Source organism: Lontra canadensis, unplaced genomic scaffold (assembly GCF_010015895.1).
Source record: "Lontra canadensis isolate GAN:19392208 unplaced genomic scaffold, GSC_riverotter_1.0 scaffold30, whole genome shotgun sequence".
NCBI classification, from domain to species: domain Eukaryota; kingdom Metazoa; phylum Chordata; class Mammalia; order Carnivora; family Mustelidae; genus Lontra; species Lontra canadensis.
Window position 1 is genome coordinate 9,071,745 of NW_022631024.1, and position 21,821 is coordinate 9,093,565.

Below are 21,821 nucleotides of genomic sequence, written 5' to 3' on the forward strand. Positions count from 1 at the left end.
AATCTGCTTTACTCGAAGTCCACTGATTTAAATGTTAACCTTATCTAAAAAAATGTCTTCACAGAAACATCCAGAACAATGTTTGACTATCTGGGTACTGGGCTCAGCCAAATTAACACAGAAAATTATCTATCATTAAGTTCCCTTCCTCTCAAATGCCCCATCTTCACCTTCAACCTCCATGAATGGACAATACTGTTACCAATATCAAAAGCGAAAACAAAAAATAAATAGAATTTTCCATTTTGTCTGTGATTTATATACAGATAATCTATAATTTATGTGTAGTTTATATTGATTCTGTAAAAATATATATTTGTATTTATAAAAGAAATAATGTTAATGGTCAAAATTGGGACCTTTTATGAAGAAGCAAATTTTAAAAAGTCTATACTTCCACTACCCAGAGATAACCATTGTTTCTACATTTTGGTGGATTTCCTTCTCTGATTTAAACTTATTTATTATTTATACCAAGTCTTCTTTCTTTTTTTTTAAAGATTTTATTTATTTGACAGAAATCACAAGTAGGCAGAGAGGTAGGCAGAGAGAGATGGGGAGGCAGGCTCCCCGCTGAGCGGAGAGCCCGACGCGGGGCTCGATCCCAGGACCCTGAGATCAGGACCTGAGCTGAAGGCAGAGGTCTCAACCCACTGAGCCACCCAGACACCCCCAAATCTTCTTTCTGAAGAGTGTAAGGCAGGTTTGAAGAATATATAAAATACAAGACAGGATAAATTAAAAATGATGTGAAATGCAATCAAAGAAGGAATAAACAAGGGTGTGCACATAAAATTGGGCCATGGATGACTCTGAAAACACAGATTGCAATAACTCTTGTCAGGGGAGGGCCTCAGATTTGGCTCCAAGCTTTCTGGCCAGTCACCGAGTTCACAGTGACCAAAGATAAAAAGAAACCAGTTGCTTACATGAAGTACTAACATCTGTATTCTAAGAACAGATAAGTTGCATGGGCTTTCTTTCAATCAGCCTGAAAATAAGCTTTTGGCAGTTACACTAGGGCATAAAAATTTACATAGGCAATAATTTGGAGGCAAAAATAATACTGTCTAGATGTTCAGGTCTCCAGTGATCCGTGCTGGCAAGATGTCAGATTTTAGATTTGGAGGAAGTCTGGATGGGCGGCACATCCTCTGAGCAATCTCCTCTGAATGATTTTTCCTTTAAAATTTTAATACTAAGTGTCAGTGAACTCTCAGTAGTATCCCCTGGAAGGTGCCTGAGCTATTGTTGGTGTTTAATAATAACTAAGTATATGTGAGTCCTATCCAGAGTTGGCAATCAGGTAACACATCGTAGTACCAAGACCCGGGCTTGGGGTCAGACAGATGTTCCAAAGCCCAACTCCCAACTATAATGACTGTGTGGCCTTAAACACGTTATGAAATTTTGCCAAGTGTCAGGGAACAATATCAGTATCTGCATTTTTGGGTTCTTGTGGAAACTAAAGATAACACATGTAAAGTATTTAACACAATAACTAGTACAGAGTAATATTCAATAAAGATAGTTATTATTATTATCATTATTATCCCCTTTTTTTAGCTGAGGGACAGAACAAGGACTCGTGCTTACAAAAGATTGCTACCAGACATCTGTTTCTAGGGAAGCTGTGTTAGCACCCACCAGATTCACATTAGGATCTAAGCAAAATCTCAACCTGGACTAAAATTTTGAACTACCTCCCAGGTTCCGGTGTATTCCACATCAGTGACTCTCATGTTAGAGATGTCAGCCTGCAGACCAATGTTGGTCCATGATGAAGCTTTCAAGTGTCTCCAGTATGTGTGTGTGGGGTGGGGAGAGGGGGGGTCTCTCTCAGCTTTTCAGTCTCTTTTCAGCCTCAACAGAAATATTGTACATGAATAAACTGTAGAGATAATTTCCTGTCTTAGTCCATCTGGGCTGCTCTAACAAAAATACCATAGACTGGATGGCTTAGACGACAAATATTTATTTCTCATCATTCTGGAGGCTGGAAAGTCCAAGATCAAAGACTGGTTTCCTGCACAGATGGCTGTCTCTTTGTTGTGTCCCCACATGGTACAAGGGGCAAGGGAGCTCTCTTGGCTCCTTCATAAAGGCACTAATCTCATTCAAGAGGGTTTCACCCTCATGACCTAATCACCACCTAAGATTCCACCTCCGAATACCAGCACCCTGGGGAGTAGCATTTCAACATATGAATTTTGGGAGGATGTAAGCATTCAGTCACTACATTACCTGAGGCATGAACTTGGTGCATGAATTCTACAGAGGCCATATCTCAGCTAATGCCTACATGGCTCACCTCCGGCTTTCTAAAGCAAGGCCAACTTGGTTTCCGTAAGTTTCAGGCTACTCGCTCTGTGTGGTCTTGCAGCAGTGCCTCCTGTTATAAAACGGGTATGGATTTAAGTGGAAGAAATGACCCCATTTCACAATCATTGTAAGATAAGATCCTGAATATTTCCTGTAAATAGATACACCACAATTTTTATGTCTATTTGTCTGATGACAGAAGTTTGAGCTGCTTCCAGTTTTTGACAATTTAAAACAAAAACTTCTCTCATGTGAACGTCCATAGCAGCTTTATTCATAATTGCTCCAAATGGAAACTACCAGGAGTTGAATGAATAAGCAAACCGTGATCCATCCATGCAATGGACTATCATCGAGTAACTGAGAGAAATGAACTATCAAGTCGTGAAGAGAGAAAGGAAACTTAGCTCATATTTGCTCAGGGAAAGAAGCCAGTCTGAAAACCTTACATACTCTATGATTATGATTCTATGACTTTCTGGAAGAAGCAAAACTATAGAGCCAGGTACAAAGATCAGTGGTTGCAGGTTTTGTTTGTTGGTTTGTAAGGTGAAGGGAGGAGATGAATAAGGGAAATCCAGAGCGTTTTTAGGGCAGTGAAACTATTCTGTCATACCCTGAGCTCAAACCAGGGTTTCCCTGGTGTGTACACATTCAGTTTTAATATGGAGGAAACATGCCAAATTGTTCTCCCAAAGTAACCAAGCTAAATTATCCTCCTGGGGGCACTGTCAAGGTCACTCGTTGTTCCCTATACTGACCCACACTCAGGATTGCCAGACATCTTTTTTTTGCCTTGTCAATCTGTTGTGTGTGAAATATCTCACTGTGGTTTCGATGTATCTTTTGCTAATTACTCCTGATGGCGAACATAAACTGTCTTTTCGTAAACAATCTTTCTAAAATGATTTATACATTGTTCTTCCTTCTAAAAGAGCAGATGTTAGATATAATTTGACTTGAATGATGGGTCATGACCTTTCTAAAGTTCCATCTTCTCCGGGGTATGATAAGAGTGCAGTCTTTGGGCACTGTGCACTGCAAACATATGGGCCCAGTGGGAGGTGGGCAGAGATAAAGAGCAGATCCAGGAAGAAGGGATCAAGATGGAGCCAGTAGGTTTGGGAAGGGAAGTGGGAGAAGGAGCTGGAGATGTCACTAGGGTGCTGATAGGTGTACCCAAGTCTACTGATGATATATTAGAACAGCAATCGGGGGCCTACTGGGGCCATCAGCAGGGAGTTAAAGCTGCTCAACTCTGGCATGTTCTATTTTCTGTCTCTGACAGAGTCTTTCTCCTGGCACACGTAGCCGGACATGTCCTAGCATGGAGTGGTCATTCCTGAACGAACGGTCATTCCTAAATGCTATTGCACAACATAGGACAGAGTCTGTTGCCTCAGATCATCTGAGAAGCCCGTTAAAATCCCTGGGCCCCTTTCTGGAGATTGTAGTCTGGGTCAGTTAGTCTGGGATGGGACTCGGAGGGCTGCATTTCTGTTTTCCAGATCTTTCTGAGAGTTTCCCAGGAACTACCTCATCAAATAGGGACCTTCTCTGGCCTCCAAGTCACGAGGCTGCCCCTTGTGGGTTTGCTGCGTGGATGCTTCTGACCAGAGGCTTTTGCTGCCTCCAGACTGGTCAGAAGGAAGGAAACTCAGCTGTATCCTACTCCATCTCCATGGGTACAGAAGCTTTCCTAGGTGGCCAGAGAAGAGTCAAGAAAAGACTACACTTGTGACTGACATTTTACTGAAGGTTTAGGAAAGCTGAAAGAGAATGACACCACAGAGACCACTTTACAAGGATGGCACAGGCCCCAAGTTCCCCCTAGGAATCCTTGCCAGGATAGGGGCTTCCTGTCTCAACTCAGACAAAAACATCTCATGCCCTCACATCACTGAGACAGAGGCCTTGTCATGCCCTGGAGTCAGAGCCGAAGTGTCTGTGAAGACCCCTAGAAGGAAAAGGTGTTCCCCTCACCTGTGTCTAGTCCCACAGCCCTTGTGTGCTTAGCCACATAGAATCGGTGTTTATGGTTCAGAAGAAAGCACGAGTGGCTAATATAGACATCTCCCCAACTTCCCAAAGCACAGATCGTAAACAACTAGGACTTTCAAAAGACATCATTAGAATTTTAAAAACATATCTGAACATATGACCAGAAATTTAATAAATTATCAGAACCCAGTTCTGGCAACTAGAATACGCCAAAATGCATATTCTAGAATTGAAATGGGGTTCTAGTAAATAACCAAGAAAGTTCGCAGCCTGGGTAGCTGGGCTTTGAGAAACCCCTTGAGGGAGCGTGGAGTAAGCCTTGATGGTTTTTTTTTTTTTCTTTTTTCCCATTTTTTGGTGCAAGTGCCTGACTTAATGATCGCCTTGGCATCTATTTCAAAAAAATATCCACTTCAGGTAAGCACACTGCTAGCCGCAGGACCAGATAAAGAAGACAAGACCCCTCTCTCAGCCAGGCTCCTTTGTTTTAGATGTCTTGGTTGATTTTGATCAAACGGGCCACATTTAGTCCACTTGCCTTTTCTCTTCCCTTGCTTTAAATTCCTGCTCCTATGTATTAAATTCACCAACCAAGAGTGAGCCCACTGAAGCCCTAGGTCCCCTCCCTCTACCCCAGTAAAAACAGAACTGGGGGCCTGTGCTTCTCTCCTCCCCTTTCTGCCTGGTGCCTTCCTGTGGGCCCCAGGTGTGCTGTGTGATTTCCGGTAAGTAATAAGTGATAAGCTTTTGCTTTTTTAGTGTTTCCTGATGGTTGCTGTTGAAGCGTTTCTTGCAATCAAAATAAGGACCAGAAGTGTTGTTCCAGTCATAACATTGGTTTGGAAAGGGGGGATGTCTCTGGGAAGCTCACTGGGGCCCAGGGGAGTGTCACAGATTATTTCTAGCTGAGAACATTACTACTGATTCGCTGACACCAGCACCAAACAGACAGGCTTGGGCAAGTGTGTTTGTCTCCAGGAACAATCTGCAAGAAGCTCTCAGAACCTGGATGTGATTATGGGGTTCTCCGAGGATTGTGGGGGTTCTCTGAGGAGGCCCGAGAAATAGGACGAGGAGGTGGCAGGTGGAGACACCTTTATACTGACAAAGGTCAGGAGAGAACGGAGGGAAAATGAGGCTGTCTCATCCACAGGCTCAGAGAAGCGGAGAATTCCTTCCCCTCAGGTGAGGACTGAGCCAAGCAGGTGACCAAGATGGCCTCACTGTTCGCCTCAGCTTGACTCAACGATCATCTTATTCTGACTCTGGGCCCCCCACCTTCCATTTCATAGAAAATTTGCAAGTTCTTTCTCTGACTCTTTGAGACATAAATCTTTTTAAAAGCCTCTTGCCAGTTCTGCAACCCAGGATTACCTTTCTCAAGGACCCGGAGCCATCCCTCTGATACGTAATCATCAAAGAAGATAGCGTCCCATCTCCCATTGTCTGTGGGTGCCTCACACCAAGTTACAAAATTGCTTTTGGTCACTGAGAAACAGGAAGTTTATTTTCCCTCTGGATAAAGCCAATTAGCAAACACAGATGGTGTATGACTCTCCTAATGTCCTCTAGTACTTTTCCTCTAGCTCAGCCCAGAGCTTACAAACCTACCACCCTTCCTTTCAGACTGAGTTCTGCTCCCTCCCCCTATTGTGAGAGTCTTGAATAAAGTCTTCCTTGCCCATTTCACTTTGCCTGGTGCCATTTTTGCTTTGATACATGCCAAACATAAGCTTCTCACATTTACCAATCATATAAGACACTCATCTTCCCTGGGGTAGAAACAGAAATAGGGTGAAAAAAAAAAACAACCGAGGTAGTACATTAAACTTCTCAGGTTGAAGAAAAGGTTGAGATTAGGAAAGAAGCATTGCCTCAGGCAATGATGTTTAACCTTTCTACTCTTTAGATGGTCACTTAAATATCACATTTTCTAACCCATTCAAATTTTCATTTCTTGCCACTGGAATAATATCTTCCCAAGATAATTGAGAGTGTGGCATTTCTTTTAAGCCCTATGGCCCAATAAAATTATAACAAAATATCCAAAGCTAGGACATTTTCTAGAGTCAATCTTACTTGGACATGTACCTTATTATAAAATATTACTGTTGTCAGTTTTGAAAATGAGGAATCTGAAACTCTTAAATATTAAATAATGTCTCTGAATTGGAAGTGACCTTGAATGTTATCTAGCTCAATTCCAGTCTGATATATGAGTTGTCTTTGCAAGACCCAGTGAGGGTGGATGTCACTTTTCAATAACTCTGACTTTTGAATTTCTTTCCTGTACTGTGACAGGAATTACTTTCCCAATTCTTACAAATATTGGGTTTAACGTGAAAAAATGTTCATCATGATTAGCCGTCAGGGAGATTCAAATCAAAACCACATCAAGATACCACCTTACACCAGTTAGAATGACCAAAATTAACAAGATAGTAAGCAACGTGTGTTGGAGAGGATGTGGAGAAAGGGGAACCCTCTTACACTGTTGGTGGGAATGCAAGTTGGTGCAGCCACTTTGGAAAACAGTGTGGAGATTCCTTAAGAAATTAAAAATAGAGCTTCCCTATGGCCCTGCAATAGCACTACTGGGTATTTACTCTAAAGATACAGATGTAGTGAAAAGAAGGGCCATCAGTACCCCAATGTTTATAGCAACAATGGCTATAGTCGCCAAACTGTAGAAAGACCCAAGATGCCCTTCAACAGACAAATGGATAAAGAAGACATGGTCCATATATACAATGGAATATTATGCCTCCATCAGAAAGAATGAACACCCAACCTTTCTATCAACATGGATGGGACTGGAGGAGATTATGCTGAGTGAAATAAGTCAAGTGGAGAGAGTCAATTATCATATAGTTTCACTTACTTGTGGAGCATAAGGAATAACATGGAGGACATTAGGAGAAGGAACAGAAAAGTGAACAGAGAGGGAGACAAACCATGACAGATTGTGGACTCTGAGAAACAAACTGAAGGTTTTGGAGGGGAGAGGAGTTGGAGGATTAGGTGATTCTGGTGGTGGGTATTAAGTAGGGCACGTATTACATGGAGCACTGGCTGTGGTGCATAAACAATGAAGCTTGGAACACTGAAAAAATAAATTAAATTTAAAAAACACAAATATTGGGTATAGTTCTATCTTCAAACGCCACTCAGAATAAATCTTGTCACAAAAAATTTGTCCTCTCACCTTAGAAAACAGACCAATGGTTAGTGATGATGTAAAAAATACAGATACTTTCAGGGTGAATGACATAAAAAAGATGGTCAGGAAGAGAGGATGGACCAAAAGCTGCCATAAGACAAAGGGAAAGATGCCAGGGAAGACATACAGAAGCAGACCAGGTCACCTAGAGTGCTGGACTGAAGCTGCTAAGTCAACCAGCTCCTTAGGGCCAACCCTTGATTCTACACTGTGTTCAGGACCTAGGACATTGTGCTGAGAGAGAGTCCAAAAATGGGGGAGACATCATCTATTCTCTGCCTAGTGTGCAAAAATGGCCTTTGCTGTTGGGAGGTCTTAATCTTATGCAGAAGACAACATATACATGCACCTGCACACACACACACACACACACACACACGCACACACACACACACACACATTCACCCACTTTAAGTGATTTCACAGGCATTGAAATTACTGCAATTCAAATAACTAATTGAAGATGTTTCTTTCAAAAAGGTTTTTATTTAAATTCCAGTTAACATACAGTGTAATATTAGTTTCAGGTATACAACATGGTGATTCAACACTTCCATATGACAGCTGGTATGACACAAGTACCCTCCTTAATCCCCATTATCTATCCCCCCAACTCACCTCCCTCCCCTCTGGTAGCCTATCAGTTTGTTCTCCATAGTTAGGAGTCTGTTTCTTAGTTTGCCCCTCTCTCTTTCTCTCGGCCTGTTCATTTTGTTTCTTAAATTCCACATATGAGTGAAATCATATGGTGTGTGCCTTTCTCTGACTGACTTATTTTCCTTAGCAGTATACTCTCTGGCTCCATCCATCTCATTGCAAATGGCAAGATTTCATTCTTTTTGATGGCTGAGTAATATTCCATTGCGTATATGTACCACATTTAATTGAAGATATTTCTTAAATTACACAAGGATACTAGGAACTCAGAGGTATTGAACAGGGAGAAATTTGGTAAAGAAAAATTAATAAGTTTCAGCTACACTTGGAAGGAGTGAATAGGAAAAGGGAATGGGAATTGGGAATGAGAAATGGATGCAAAGACCCTGGGTTAGCAAGGGAGCCCTAATGAGGTGGTGGGTATATACATATCATATATATGATACATTTTATACTGTAAAATAAATATAAGATATTATGAATATGAAAGAACAGGTACAATACTCTTGTCTGGTCACTCATACAATTTCCCAGGAATATTCGGCTTAGCTATGCTAGCCTCTAGTAGCTGGATATGTATACCAGGAATCAGCAGAAATGAGGGCTCAAAGGAGAAGACTTGCTCCTGAGTGTGCTCAGGAAGATGCTGCCTGGGACCTCCTCCTACCCATCAGCTTCCTCATGCCCCGCTTCATGTCTTCGTTCCTCAGGCTGTAGATAAAAGGGTTCAGCATGGAGGACAGAACTGTGTAGATGACCGTGGCCACCCTGTCCTTGATGGTGTAGCTGGACAGGGGTCGGAAATAAACATAAATAATACTTCCATAAAAGAGGGTCACCATGGTGAGGTGGGAGCCACAGGTAGAGAAAGCTTTACGCTTCCCAGAAACTGAGGGGATCTTAAGAACAGCAATGAGGATACGGAAATAAGAGACGATAATGCATAAAAAGGGGGTCACCAGGGTTATCAATCCTTCTGTGTTAATTACAACTTCATTGATGAATGTGGAGGAACAGGATAATTTCAGCAGAGGGTTGATGTCACAGAGGAAGTGGGGGATAACATTGGAGTTGCAGAAGGTGAGACGATTTATCAGGAGAACTACTAAGAGGGAATGGAGGACAGAGATGGAGCAGGAGAAGATCAGCAGCAGAACACAGAGGCGGTGGCTCATGATGGTGACATAGTGGAAGGGATCACATATGACCACAAAACGGTCGATGGCCATGGCCGCCAGAAGGTAACTTTCTGTGTTGGCAAAAGCCAAGAAGAAATACATCTGGGTCATACACTCAGCATAGGAGATGGACTTCTTCTCTGACAGGAAGTTCACTAGCATCTTGGGAACAATGGTTGTTGTGTAGCAAACGTCAATGAAGGATAAGATGCTGAGGAAAAAATACATAGGTGTCTGGAGCTGAGTGTCAGAGTGGATGGCCAGGATGATAAGCAGGTTTCCCACCAGTGTGACCACGTACATGATGAAGAACAGGGCAAAAAGTGGCTTCTGGTCCTCCAGCCGGGAAGACAGTCCCAGGAGGATGAACTCAGAGACCCTACTGGTTTGGTTGACTCTCTCCATAATCCTGCCTGTGCCAATGAATACGGAAAATCATAGAATTTTCAATTCAACAAGTTTCAATTTATTCCTCTCTCTCCTAGGATTCCTATAAATTGTCCATGATGCTGTCTTCCCTTCTACAGTCCACAAGAAGTTGAACAATACAAAAGTTTAACCTATGTTAAATGCAGAGACATCAGAGAGGATTTCCTTTCAGAAAGAATCCCAGGTGGACCTCAGTGATGCCAATTTTTCTGGGTCCCTCCCCATAAATACTTGTTCATGTATGTCAGGTTGAGGCTCATCTCTCTACTACCCTTGCAAACAAAATAAAGCAAGAAAACAAACGAACAAACAAAAAACCCCCAAACAGCTAAGTGAATCAGGTAAGTAAGATGAATGCCAACTAGGCAAACAGTGTTCACAGTCACCCTTTCAGAGCGAACATTTCATTAAAAGCTGGGAAAAACCTCTATTATATATGAACCTCTTTATTGAAACACTCTTAGCCATCAGGAATTTGTGCCTTCACAATAATTCAACACTGTTGAATTAAATGCTCACTGGGAACCCAACACTTAGATCAAGAAGATGAATCATTCTCAATTCCTGTTTTTAAGGTAGCTAGAGTCTAGTGGGAAAGGAATTTTTAAACAAATAAGCACAATGAAATGCTACAGGTATAGTGAGAGATGCCCTAGAAAGCAGAGAGTTTAGTGTGGTGTCCTTATTAAAAAGCACACATTTTGAAATGAGCTCCTTCATTTTCTGTCTGTGTGGTCTTGGACCAATTATCTAATATGTTGATTTGTGGTGTTCTTATCAATAATTTTAGGGGGCAGTACATACCTTCTCACTCCACCTCTACTTCTCCTTCACCAGTTGCTTTATTTCTTCCTTTACTTCCTGCCTTAATACTCTTCTCTCTCAGGTGTTCCAGGATGCTCTTGAAAGCAATTATTCTTGATTTCTTTGCAAAATCTCACAGCCTTTAGATTTTTCACTGTTTGACCACCCTTCACCTAAATTTCTGAGATGTTGAGAAAGAAGTATTTTTGTGTGCTTTCAGGATTTGGAAATGAGTATGAAATTAAGGCAGATAATAGCAGTTGTGCCCAAGACATATTGAGTCCTTGCTATGTATCAGGCACTGAGCTGAATATTTCAAGCATATCACTCCAAACAACTCTGATCTGGCTCTGAACAGCATTCCCTTTTAAAAGATCAGAAAATTGAGGTACCAACTTACACCAGTCAGAATGGCTAAAATTAACAAGACAGGAAAGAACAAATGTTAGAGAGGATGCAGAGAAAGGGGAACCCTCCTACACTGTTGGTGGGAATGCAAGTTGGTGCAGTCACTCTGGAAAATGGTATGGAGGTTCCTCAAGAAGTTGAAGATAGAGCTACCCTATGACCCACAAACTGCACTGCCGATATTTACCCTAAAGATACAAATGTAGTGAAAAGAAGGGGCACCCGCAGCCCAATATTTATAACAGCAGTGTCCACACTATCCAAACTGGAAGGAGCCAAGATATCCTTCAACAGATGAATAGATAAAGAAGATACGGTTCATATATACAGCAGAATATTACTCAGCCATAAGAAACAATGAAAACCTACTAATTATATCAACATGGATGGAACTGGATGCTGTTATGCTAAGTGAAATAAGCAGAGAAAGACAATTATCACATGGTTTCACTCATATGTGGAATATAAGAAATAGCAAAGAAGATCATAGGGAGAGGGAGGGAAAACTGAATGGAAAGAAATCAGAGAGGGAGGCAAAGCACGAGAGGCTCTTAACATTAGGAAACAAACTGAGGGTTGTTGTAGGGGAGGTGGGGGGGATGGGGATGGGTGATGGGCATTAAGGAGGGCACATGATGTGATGAGCACTGGGTGTTTTACCCAACAGAGGAATCAGAAACTAATTATGTACTATATGTTGGCTAACTGAATTTAAATTAAAAAAAGGAAAAAAGAAAATTGAGGTGAAAAATGTTGAGTGCTTTTCTCAAGATCATGCAGCCCACATGGGCCAGAGCCTGGATCCCAACTAGGATGGTCTTAAACACAAAATGGTATGTCCTCACACTTCAGCAAATCTTCAACAAGATTATGCCAGAAGCTAATGTGCAGGGATGTTATTTTTCACTGTGGAATTCTTCTACCTTAACGTCCTTATTCCAGCAAGTGACAGGTTTTCAAAATCGATGTTGTATGGAGTCCTCTACTGTAACTGCTAGAGACAGGACCTCTCTCAAGCCCCGTGTTGACCTGAATGGTGGCCGGGCATAGAAAAACACTTGGGATGCTGAAACAGCAGCTGTGGGCTCGAATCCTGGCTCCACTACTCACAACATGTCTGGCAAAATCCCTTCCCTGCTGTTTCACTTTCTTCATACATAAGACAAACTAAAGCCTGCTCTCAGAAGAAACGTGAGGGACGTGTATGTGGAAGTAGTTTGTAAGCCACAAACACAATATATGTCATGGGGGCAACTGGGAAGTGTCTGATAAAGAAGAAGCTGGTGGCCGGGAAGGAGAAGCAGGGCTGGACCAAATGCAGAGGGGAAGAGACGGACATCTGGCTGTGAGAGCAGAGGGGGCTGGGACTAGAAGCATGCAGGGGGCCGGTGTTGCCAGAATCAGAATCATTTTTCCATTTTTTCTGTCTAGGGCTCATCAGCATGGACTTTGCTTCTCCAGGGATCTCCCTGGTTTGACCTCCTAAATCCCTTGAATCTTGTGGACCTTTTCATTTCCCCACCAGCACTCTGGTGAAAACCATCATTCCCGCCTAGATTATTCCAGTATCGTCCCTGTGATGTATTGGGTTCCCGCAGCCCCGCTGGACACCCCCTCCACCATCCATTCTCTGCACTGAAGAAACAGCGTTCTTTTAACAATAAAAACATGATCACCTAACTCTTCAGGTTAAAGTCTGGGTTAATGTCCCAGGGCCATCATAACAAAGGGCCACAGACCGTGTAGCTTAAAACAATAGAAATGTGTTTTCTCTCAATTCTAGAGGAGTTGGCAGGTTGGTTCCTTCCTGGGGCTGTGCGGGGTCTGTCCCATGCCTCTCGCCTTGTCTTGTAGATGCTGGTCTTCTCTCTTGGTCTCTTTACACTGTCTTCCCTGATGCCTGTGTGTTTCTGTGTCCAAATTTCCCCTTGTCATGAGGACACTGATCGTGTTGGATTATGATTCTAATTCTAGTCATTCTAATGACTTCACTTTTAATCTGATTACATCTGCAAAGACCCTATCTCCAAATAAGGTCACATTCTGAGGTACTGGAGATTAGGACTCCAATGTATCTTTTTTGGGGGACCCAACCCATCACAGGCACTTTCCTGCTGCATGAGCCTCCCCGTTACCCACAGACTGAGGGCCAGTTCCTTCCTGTGGCTTTACTGAGCTTCCCGTGAAGTGGCTCCTGCGGGCTCTGTGGCTCGTCTACTGCCTCCCTCCCTGCCCTCTCACATTTCATGCTCCAGTTGTAAGGGAGTCTTTTCTTCTTCTTGCCTTAGGGACTTACTTGTCCATGCGCCCGAATGATCCATTAGCCCTGTCTGTTACCCTGGCGGGAGGTCTCCCCCGCTTCAGCCTCTAGCCTCTAGCCTCCAACCTCCCAGAGTACATTCTTTCAGACCCCGGCGGCCCTCTGGCCCACACACTATGGACTGGGACTGAATCTTAGTATTTACAACACTGCCTTCCCCACTAGGCTGTGAGCTGCCCAAGTATGAGGACCACGTCTGGTTCTTTGTTACACTAACCCCCTCTGGCATGGTTCCTGGAACATAGTAGTCCCTTGATAAATATTTGTGGAATGAAAGAATGCCTGGATGTTCATTTCGGATTCTGAACAGATGGAAGGAAGAAAAGCAGCGGCCCTCACGTGACTGTCTAGGGAACAGCACTCCGTGCAGTTCACGGCCGGTGGGACCGGGACCGGACAGGAAGGACAGGAAGGACAGGAGCCTTCTCTCCTGGAAGGTGTCCCTTGGTTTCTTACTTCTTCAGCTTTGAGACACACTCGTAGGGAATCTGCGCCAGAGAAACTCTTAGAGATCATGTAGTCCAGCCCTCTCACTTTAAGGAGGGGGAGATTGAAGCCTGCTGGGAGGAAGGATGTTCATCATCGTGACATTTGAATTGCTAGAACTAAGAGCGGAATGCAGGCCTCCTGGCTTCTCCCTGTGGCAGGGGTCACACTGCACATGGGGGCTAGGGCCCACTTTCTAGGTATGGGGTCTTGTCCTTGCCAGGCAAGCGGTCTAGTGCAAGTTACTTAACCTCTCTGTGACTCAGTTTCTCCATCTGTGAAGTGGGACTAATAGGAAAACCTGTCTCACAGAGCTGCTGGCTCGGTGAACACGTGAAAGCACAGGGCCCTGCAGAGGGTCAGCACCTCCGCCCCCAAAGTGAGCAATTTAGACTCCAAGATGGGGGGAAAATATTTTGATAAAGTAAATAAGCAGGCATGGTCAAATTCTGGAAGGTTGCGTGTTCCGCACTTAAGTTAACCAAACATGTGAAAGCCAGAGGCTTTAGTCATAGGGACCACCCATTTCTTTGTGCACACACAGCGCTCGACTTCGTTGGGTTCTTTTTGACAAAAACACATGGATAACCCTTTCCTGACTCATGGATATCTTATCAAAGTCCTCGCGGGGATTTTGACATAGACCCTTTGGAACTCACCGTTCTCAGATGGTGGGTGACGAGGAAGGCATGCCTGGTAAGTGTGGACTGTGAAGCTGGTTGTTTGTTGCAGCCAGATGTTGTCTCTCCACTGCAACCTCTCTAGATGCAGAAGATGTCTCTGGGTGATGTCTGCAAATTTATTTAGGATCCGCACTTCAGTTCAAGTGCCCAGCCCCTTTACCCTCTCCCTTACCTCTGCTCCGGGAAACCAAGAAGAACAAGGAGGAGCCACGTGCTTGGTCAGCAGGTTTCCCCCACAGGGTTTCAAATTTCTTTCTAGTCCCCACCTCTCATTCCCAGCCCCAGCCTGACTACTCCCTTCAGAAGACTGTTACCCAGAGTTACCAAGATGAGGACTTACGTGCCCAGAGACCTCTCCCAGCCTGTAATGGCTTGGACTCACTTCACCAGGCCTCCTCGGGACCCCTTGTGCTCTGAGGGAATAGGCTATTCTCTCTGCCTGTGCCCTTTCCAGGTTTAGAAAGCAAATCACAGCCCAAGGGGATGCGGAATGTCAGGGGCCTTCTATTTGGTGTTGAGACTATTCCCAGAGCCTGCTCAGATTCATGGTCAGGTCTCATAGGTGTGACTCAGCTTCCCCACTTGTAGGTGACTAAGGGTTGAGGAGCAATGATGGGTATTCTGGAAGATGCGGATGTCAATGGAGGTGACTTGGTATTTTTATTTTGGAGGGTCGAAGTATAGCTAGGGGGCCAGCAGTTTTCAGACAATGGAAAAGTGTGTATATGTGTGCACATAAGCACGTGGGTGGGTGTGTGCTGGTGCTCACCCAAGGACAAGTGATGAAGATAGATTAAAGTCTGCTGTTGGTTTATAGGGTAATATCAGGTTCTTTGGTTTCAGGGAGTGTTGAAGATACCAGGGGCTCCTAAGTGTTGGATTGGAGCCAGAGTAACATTTGACACAGTTTATCCATTGCAAACCCTCTTAGCCTTGTTCCGGTTTCAGCTGGAGTTGTGGCCCCGCTGATGTGGAGTCGTCTACACTCCTGGGAGTACCTCTGGCTCTTTGGTTAAGGAATGTGCAGCCATGGCTCTTTGGATGCTGGAAAGCATCTGTGAGAATTTCCCTACAGATCAGAGGAGGTAGGGGCATGTTCAGGAGAGAGACTAGATTTTCTATTAATCTGTATGTTGGGGCTCCTGAAAGTTACCCTCTGCATTACTCCAGAGTCACATGTTAAAAAAAAAAAAACAACAAAACCAACCAAACAAAAAAACTAGTCAAGTATTTGGCTTTCTTCCTTGCTTGCTGTCTCCTCTCCTTTCCTTTCCTTTCCTTTCCTTTCCTTTCCTTTCCTTTCCTTTCCTTTCCTTCCCTTCCCTTCCCTTCCCTTCCCTTCCCTTCTCTCCCTTCCTTCCTTTCTTTTTTCTTTTCTTCTTTTCTCTTCTCTTTCTTTCTTTTCTTTTCTTTCTTTCTTTTTTTCCTACTTCATCCTCTCCTGAAAAGGATGGGGTTGTTTAGAAAGATAGAAAAAACAAACATAGAGAAAATAAATATATTTAAAACTAAATATTAATTAGAAAATAAATAAAAAATAGCCAAGGGACAAGAAGCAAAAAAGTAAGGCGTAGAAGATGATAGTGTGAGAGAGAGCACAAAATCAGCACCAAGCACTGATACACCTTCTGGAAGCTCATTTCATTCTGAGCTTGCTGATGACCAAAGTGGAGAGGGTGAGAAGGTCATTTATATGACTTTCAGTATCCAAAAGATAAAGACACATCAGTTATATAGGAGACACATTACCAACTCTGGCTCTCTGATCTGAGAAAAATATCCCTTGTGGGTTTTCAGGAAGAGATTACAGTGCACTGTGAAGAAAACCTTCACAAGACCCTTAGAGGAAACTGAATTCTTCTAAGAAGCCTCAGTGGAAGCTTAGGGGGCATCCAGCCAAGACCCAATTTAGGCAAAGTGATCCTTGGGGATCCATAGTGTAGGCAGGCAGGAAGCCCCCGATGGTCTCTCTTGCTTCAGTGTTAGTCTTGACTTAAGGATGGTGGTTCTTCATGTAGAGCATGCCTGACTCCCCCAGAGCATTGTTAGATGGGCTACAAGAGACTGGGTGCCACCTGACATGGGGTGTTTGTTTCCTATGTATGAAGAAATGTGCTTTTACCCCCCTTTCTGAGGATGATTAACACTGTTTTCATTAGATTCTCCCATGGACCCTTGACCTAAAGTAGACTGAGCCTTCCATGCAGAGGACTGGAGCTTAGGAAGTCCTCCATTAACGTCATTTTTCTCCATTAGGTTTTGCTAGTTGTGTTAGCAGTGATGAGTTCTGGATTAGCAGGTGCCCAGAGGGTCACTCCTCTGAGTGTCTGGTGAGGGCCGAGACATCAGCTTTCACGTCCTAGCCTAGCTGGGCTAGGACAGAGATGTGCTTGCTGAGGTTAGGAAGCCTAATGAGAACAGGGGCCTTTGCAAGTTCTCGCAAATGTGCCTGGGATCCTGTGGAGTGGGACAGGACATTGATCTGTTGAGTAGGTTAACTCACCTCTGCTTGGATGTGAGCCTGGAAAGTTCCCCTGGTAAGTCCAAGCTTCCTGTAAAAAGGAATCTGGAATCTGCTCTAACATAACGATCAAGGTCACCACATTTCTGTGCCAAAAGCACCATAATTTTAGGTTGGAGCTTTCCTTTTGTAGCTCTGTTTTTAAATTTCAGAAGTAGTGTGCACTCACGGTAAGATACTCAAATAATTTAGAAGTTCAGTTAGTGAAAGTGAAGAGTGTCCCCTTCCATGCCCAATTGAACTCTTCCCTTTATACACAAACACGTTTATACATAAAGCCTTGCTATTTGTATTGTTCTCAACTTCTTCTTCCCATGGAATATCCTATCAGTTCCTATAAGCAGCACTGATATTAAAAATATCTAACAACTTGACCACTGATATAAATTAATTTATAAATACAAAAATATATTCCATTTAGTGCCTAACTCAACCTAACTGTATACATCAGGGGTCCCTGAATTACGGCTGCTGGCCAGATTATGTCTACCACCTGTGTCTATAATAACGTTTTATTGGAACACAGCACACTCATTCGCTTACATATTGTCTGTGACTGCTTTCACACTACAGTGGCAGTGTTGAGTAGCTGTGACAGACTGCACTGACCTGCAAAGTATTTACTATGTGGCCTTTTGCAGAACAGTTTGCTGAATCCTGATAAATATTATAAGAGAACATTACAAGCTGAAGGGCAAAGACTGTCAACTTATTTTAATAATTTCCAAGTAACTTGTTGATTTCAGTGTGTTTTATGAATTGATTGAAAACTATTTTATGGAAGTGTGATACACATATGAGAAATCATGCAAATCATAAGAGATTTATCACAAAATGAAAATGCCCATTTAACCACTACTGAACCTTATCAGTACCTTAGAAACCCTCTTTCCCATGCCCCTGGTTATCACTGACCTTCCCTCTTTCCTCCTCCCAAAGTTAACCCCTCTCGTGACTTCTAGCACTATAATCAGGTTTTCCTACTTCTGACCTTTACATAAATGGAATCATATCATAGGTCTTCTTTTGTGCCTGGCCTCTTTTGTTCAAGGTTGTGTTTCAGAGATTTTTAGCAGAGTATTTTTCCCCCCAGAGATTTTTATTTTGTGTAGCTGTAGCTAGCTCATTTTCATTGTTTTACAGTATTCTTTTGTATCGTTAGCTCTCTATTTAATTAATAATTTTGTTGTTAATGGACATTTGGGTTGCTTTTGGCTCTTGCTTCTTCTGACGATAAACATGAATATCGGTTGCTATAAATATTCTTGTAAAGACTTGGAGCCCATTTACATATCTTTCTGTCGGGCATATACTAGGATCCTACGGTATGCATATATTCAATCATAATAGATAATGCCAAATCATTTTTCCAGTGTGCTTGTTGGGACTTACCCCCTGCAGTACTGTATGCGTTCTCATGCTCTCTCTCTACCAACATGTGTGGTTTCATTTTCTACTTCTCTGGGGGTTAGTGAGTTGGAGCCCTGTCTCATGTTTCCCAGTCATTGCAAATCCTCTTGTAAAGCACATGTTCAAGTCTATTTCTCACCTCCTGTTGGGTGGCCTCTTATTTTATTTTGTTTTGTTTTATTTTACTAATTCAAGGCATTTAAAAAACGTATTATGGATAAGATATATCCATAACCATGGGATTATAGGTAATGCAAGTATTTTCTTCCATCTGGTGACTTGCTTTTTCCTTTTCTCAGTGGTTTCTTTTGATGAATAGAAGTTCTTGATTTTAAGTTAATTTATTATTTTTCCCCTCTGTTTCTTTCATTTTCTATCTTCAGAAAAAATTCCCTATTCCAAAGTCATAATGACACTCTTTTGTGATATTTTCTATAAAATATATTGTTTTATCTTTCACACTTAGGTTTACAAGTGTGACTTAATTATTTTATATGATGTGAGATAGGGGTTTCCCCTTCTGCATGTATTTGCAAATAACCCGGAACTGTTTCTTGGAAAGATATCCTCTTACAATTGCTTTGCAAGGCCTCCTCTGTCATGACCAAGCATAAATGTGAGGGTCTGTTTTGGGTATCTCTTTCATCCTTTGGTCTGCCTGATGACATTTAAGCCAATGTCACTCTAACTTAATGATTGTCATTTTATAAGTCTTGATATCTCGTGGAATATGTTTTCCACCTTGTTACTCTTTTTCAAGTTCATTTGTGGCTAATCTTGACTTCTTGCCCTTCATGTAAGTTTATGAATCAGCCTATCAAAAATACCTGCTTGGGTTTAAAAAAAAGATTTATTATTATTTTTTTTATTTGCGAGATAGACAATCAGGAGGAGGGGATAGAGGGAGAGAGAGAGAGAGAGAGAGAGAGAGAGAGAAAATCAGACTTCCCCCTGAGTATGGAGCCCCATATGGGGCTCGAGCCCATAACCATGAGATCATGACCTGTGCCAAAATCAAGAGTTGGATACTTAAATGACTGAGATACCCAGGTACCCCCTGCTTGGGTTTTGAATGGAATTTTACTGAATCTATTGTTTAATTTGGAGAGAATGGCATAATTGAAATAGTCCATGTTCTAATCTGTGAACTTGTGTATGTCTTGCCATTCACTTACATCTTATTAAATTTTACCCAATCATGCTTTATAATCTTCAGTGTAGAGGTCCTCCACATCTTCATTTGATTTATCTCTATGTATTTGATCTTTAATGCTTATTTAAATAAGCTCTTTTTAAAAATTCATTTTGATCACTTTATGGAAATATAATCATTTTTTAATTTCATGTATTTATTTAAATTCTAGTTAGTAAAATATATGGCAAAATTAATAATTGGTTTCAGGTATAGAATTTAGGGATTCATCACTTACATATAACATCTAATGCTCATCATAACAAGTGACCCCCTTAATACAATGTCCATTTACCCCACTCCCTGCCCACCTCCCTTCATCAACCCTCAGTTTGTTCTCTATTGTTAAGAGTCTCTTATGAGTTGCTTCCCTCTCTCTTTCTTCCCTTCCCATAAGTTCATCTGTTTTGTTTCTTAAATTCTACATACAAGTGAAATCATATGGTGTTTGTCTTTCTCTGGTTAACTTCTTTTGCTTAGCATAATACTCTCTAGCTCCATCCACACTGTGCAAATAGCAAGATTTCATTCTTTTTGATGGCTGAGTAATAGTCCATTGTATATATATATACTACCTCCTCTTTATCCATTCATCAGTTGTTGGACATTTGTGCTCTCTCCATAGTTTGGCTACTGTTGATAATGATGCTATAAACATAAAAGTGCATGTACCCCTCCAAATCTGTATTTTTGTAACCTTTGGGTAAATACCTCATAGTGCAACTACTGGGCCATAGGGAAGTTCTATTTTTAACTTTTTGAGGAAACTTCATACTGTTTTTCAGAGTGGGTGCATCAGCTTCCATTCCCACTAGGAGTGTAAGACGGTTCCCCTTTCTCCATACCCTCACCAACACCTGTTGTTTCCTGTGTTGTTAATTTTAGCCATTCTGATAGGTGTGAGGTGGTATCTCACTGTGGTTTTGATTTGTATTTCCCTGATGATGAGTGATGTTGAGCATCTGTTCATGTGTCTGTTAGCCATCTGTATGTCTTCTTTGGAAAAATGTCTATACCTATCTTCTGCCCATTACTTAACTGTTTGTTTTTTGGGTGTTGAGTTTGGTAAGTTCTTTATAGATTTTGGATACTAACCCTTAATCAGATATGTCATTTTAATTTTTATACAGAATATTGCATTTCTTTTACTAAATGCTTTGTTTAAGATGTTCAGGAGTGATATTGGATTCTAATTTTTCTTTTCTTGTAACAACCTTTTAAGTATTGCAGTGCCTATTCTGCATGATCACTAAGGTTGGGTCTTGGGTAGGGTCTGACAATCAAATCTGTGAGCCACAACAAGCTACACCCAGCTTCAAACTGACATAGCTTCACAATAGGATAAATGCTGGGCAGTACATCATGCATTCAGAAGCACTGTAGAAGTCCTGTTTATCCTCTGTGCATCTCTCTACGTCCATAGTAATTTCACACTAGAATGCGAATGGTCATGTGAAGAGATGGTCAATGTAAAGAGATGAGCCAGACCATCACAGATTAAGAATTGCATCAGATCTGGGGTCTCTTTGGGTTTTATATCTTGATGATCATATAGTCCTCTCTGGGATGTGTTTCTGTCCTTTTTAAATGGAAGTATTTTTATTTTATGTGCAATGAGTTGGCATTAAGGTAGGTATCTTAGATATCTGCTGTTAAGGTGGTTATCTTGGATGACCCATTCAAGGAAGTTCACTTAATCCAACGTAATGAAGCCTATATTTATCACATACTGATGGAAACATTGGTGGCACATATTGAGGCTACATATGTGGGTCAGTCCATGTCGGTTTGAGCAGATGCAGCAAGAACAAGGACCCTGGCCAAATTCCCTCAGAGGTCTCCTGGAGAGTTCTTGGTGACCCATCTTTCTCTCTCAGATAAAACGAGGCAAAAGGGGGATGTGTTTCTAACCCCTATTTTTCTGTGCAACTGTTCTTGTCCATTACTGGTTACCCAATAGGCAATCTTGACAAAGAGTCACAGCACACTGGTTTGCTACATAGCAGGATACTAATTTATCTTAGAGCTGGTATATTCTTACACATTCTTTGAATTACTGCTGTAAGATGGGGATATAAGAGCCAAATCCTCAGGTTTTCTGGAGGATGAAGAAATCGTTATAGTCTACCCATTAATTCTTTCCTTCCAATCAACTGCTGGCAATTATCAATACTTACTTGCTATATATTT

At 42.1% G+C, this 21,821-nt stretch overlaps 2 protein-coding genes across 2 annotated transcripts; both read right to left on the minus strand.

Annotated features, from left to right (window-relative positions):
- Nucleotides 1-8,835: 8,835 nt before the first annotated feature.
- Nucleotides 8,836-9,783, minus strand: LOC116872829 (olfactory receptor 1L3-like). Its single transcript, XM_032866351.1, has one exon. The coding sequence runs from the start codon at nucleotides 9,781-9,783 to the stop codon at nucleotides 8,836-8,838; it is 948 nt and encodes a 315-aa protein (XP_032722242.1).
- Nucleotides 9,784-21,324: 11,541 nt separating this feature from the next.
- On the minus strand, nucleotides 21,325-21,495 carry LOC116872843 (40S ribosomal protein S29-like). The gene has a single exon (XM_032866364.1). It carries the CDS (start codon nucleotides 21,493-21,495, stop codon nucleotides 21,325-21,327), a length of 171 nt encoding a protein of 56 aa, XP_032722255.1.
- Nucleotides 21,496-21,821: the final 326 nt, after the last annotated feature.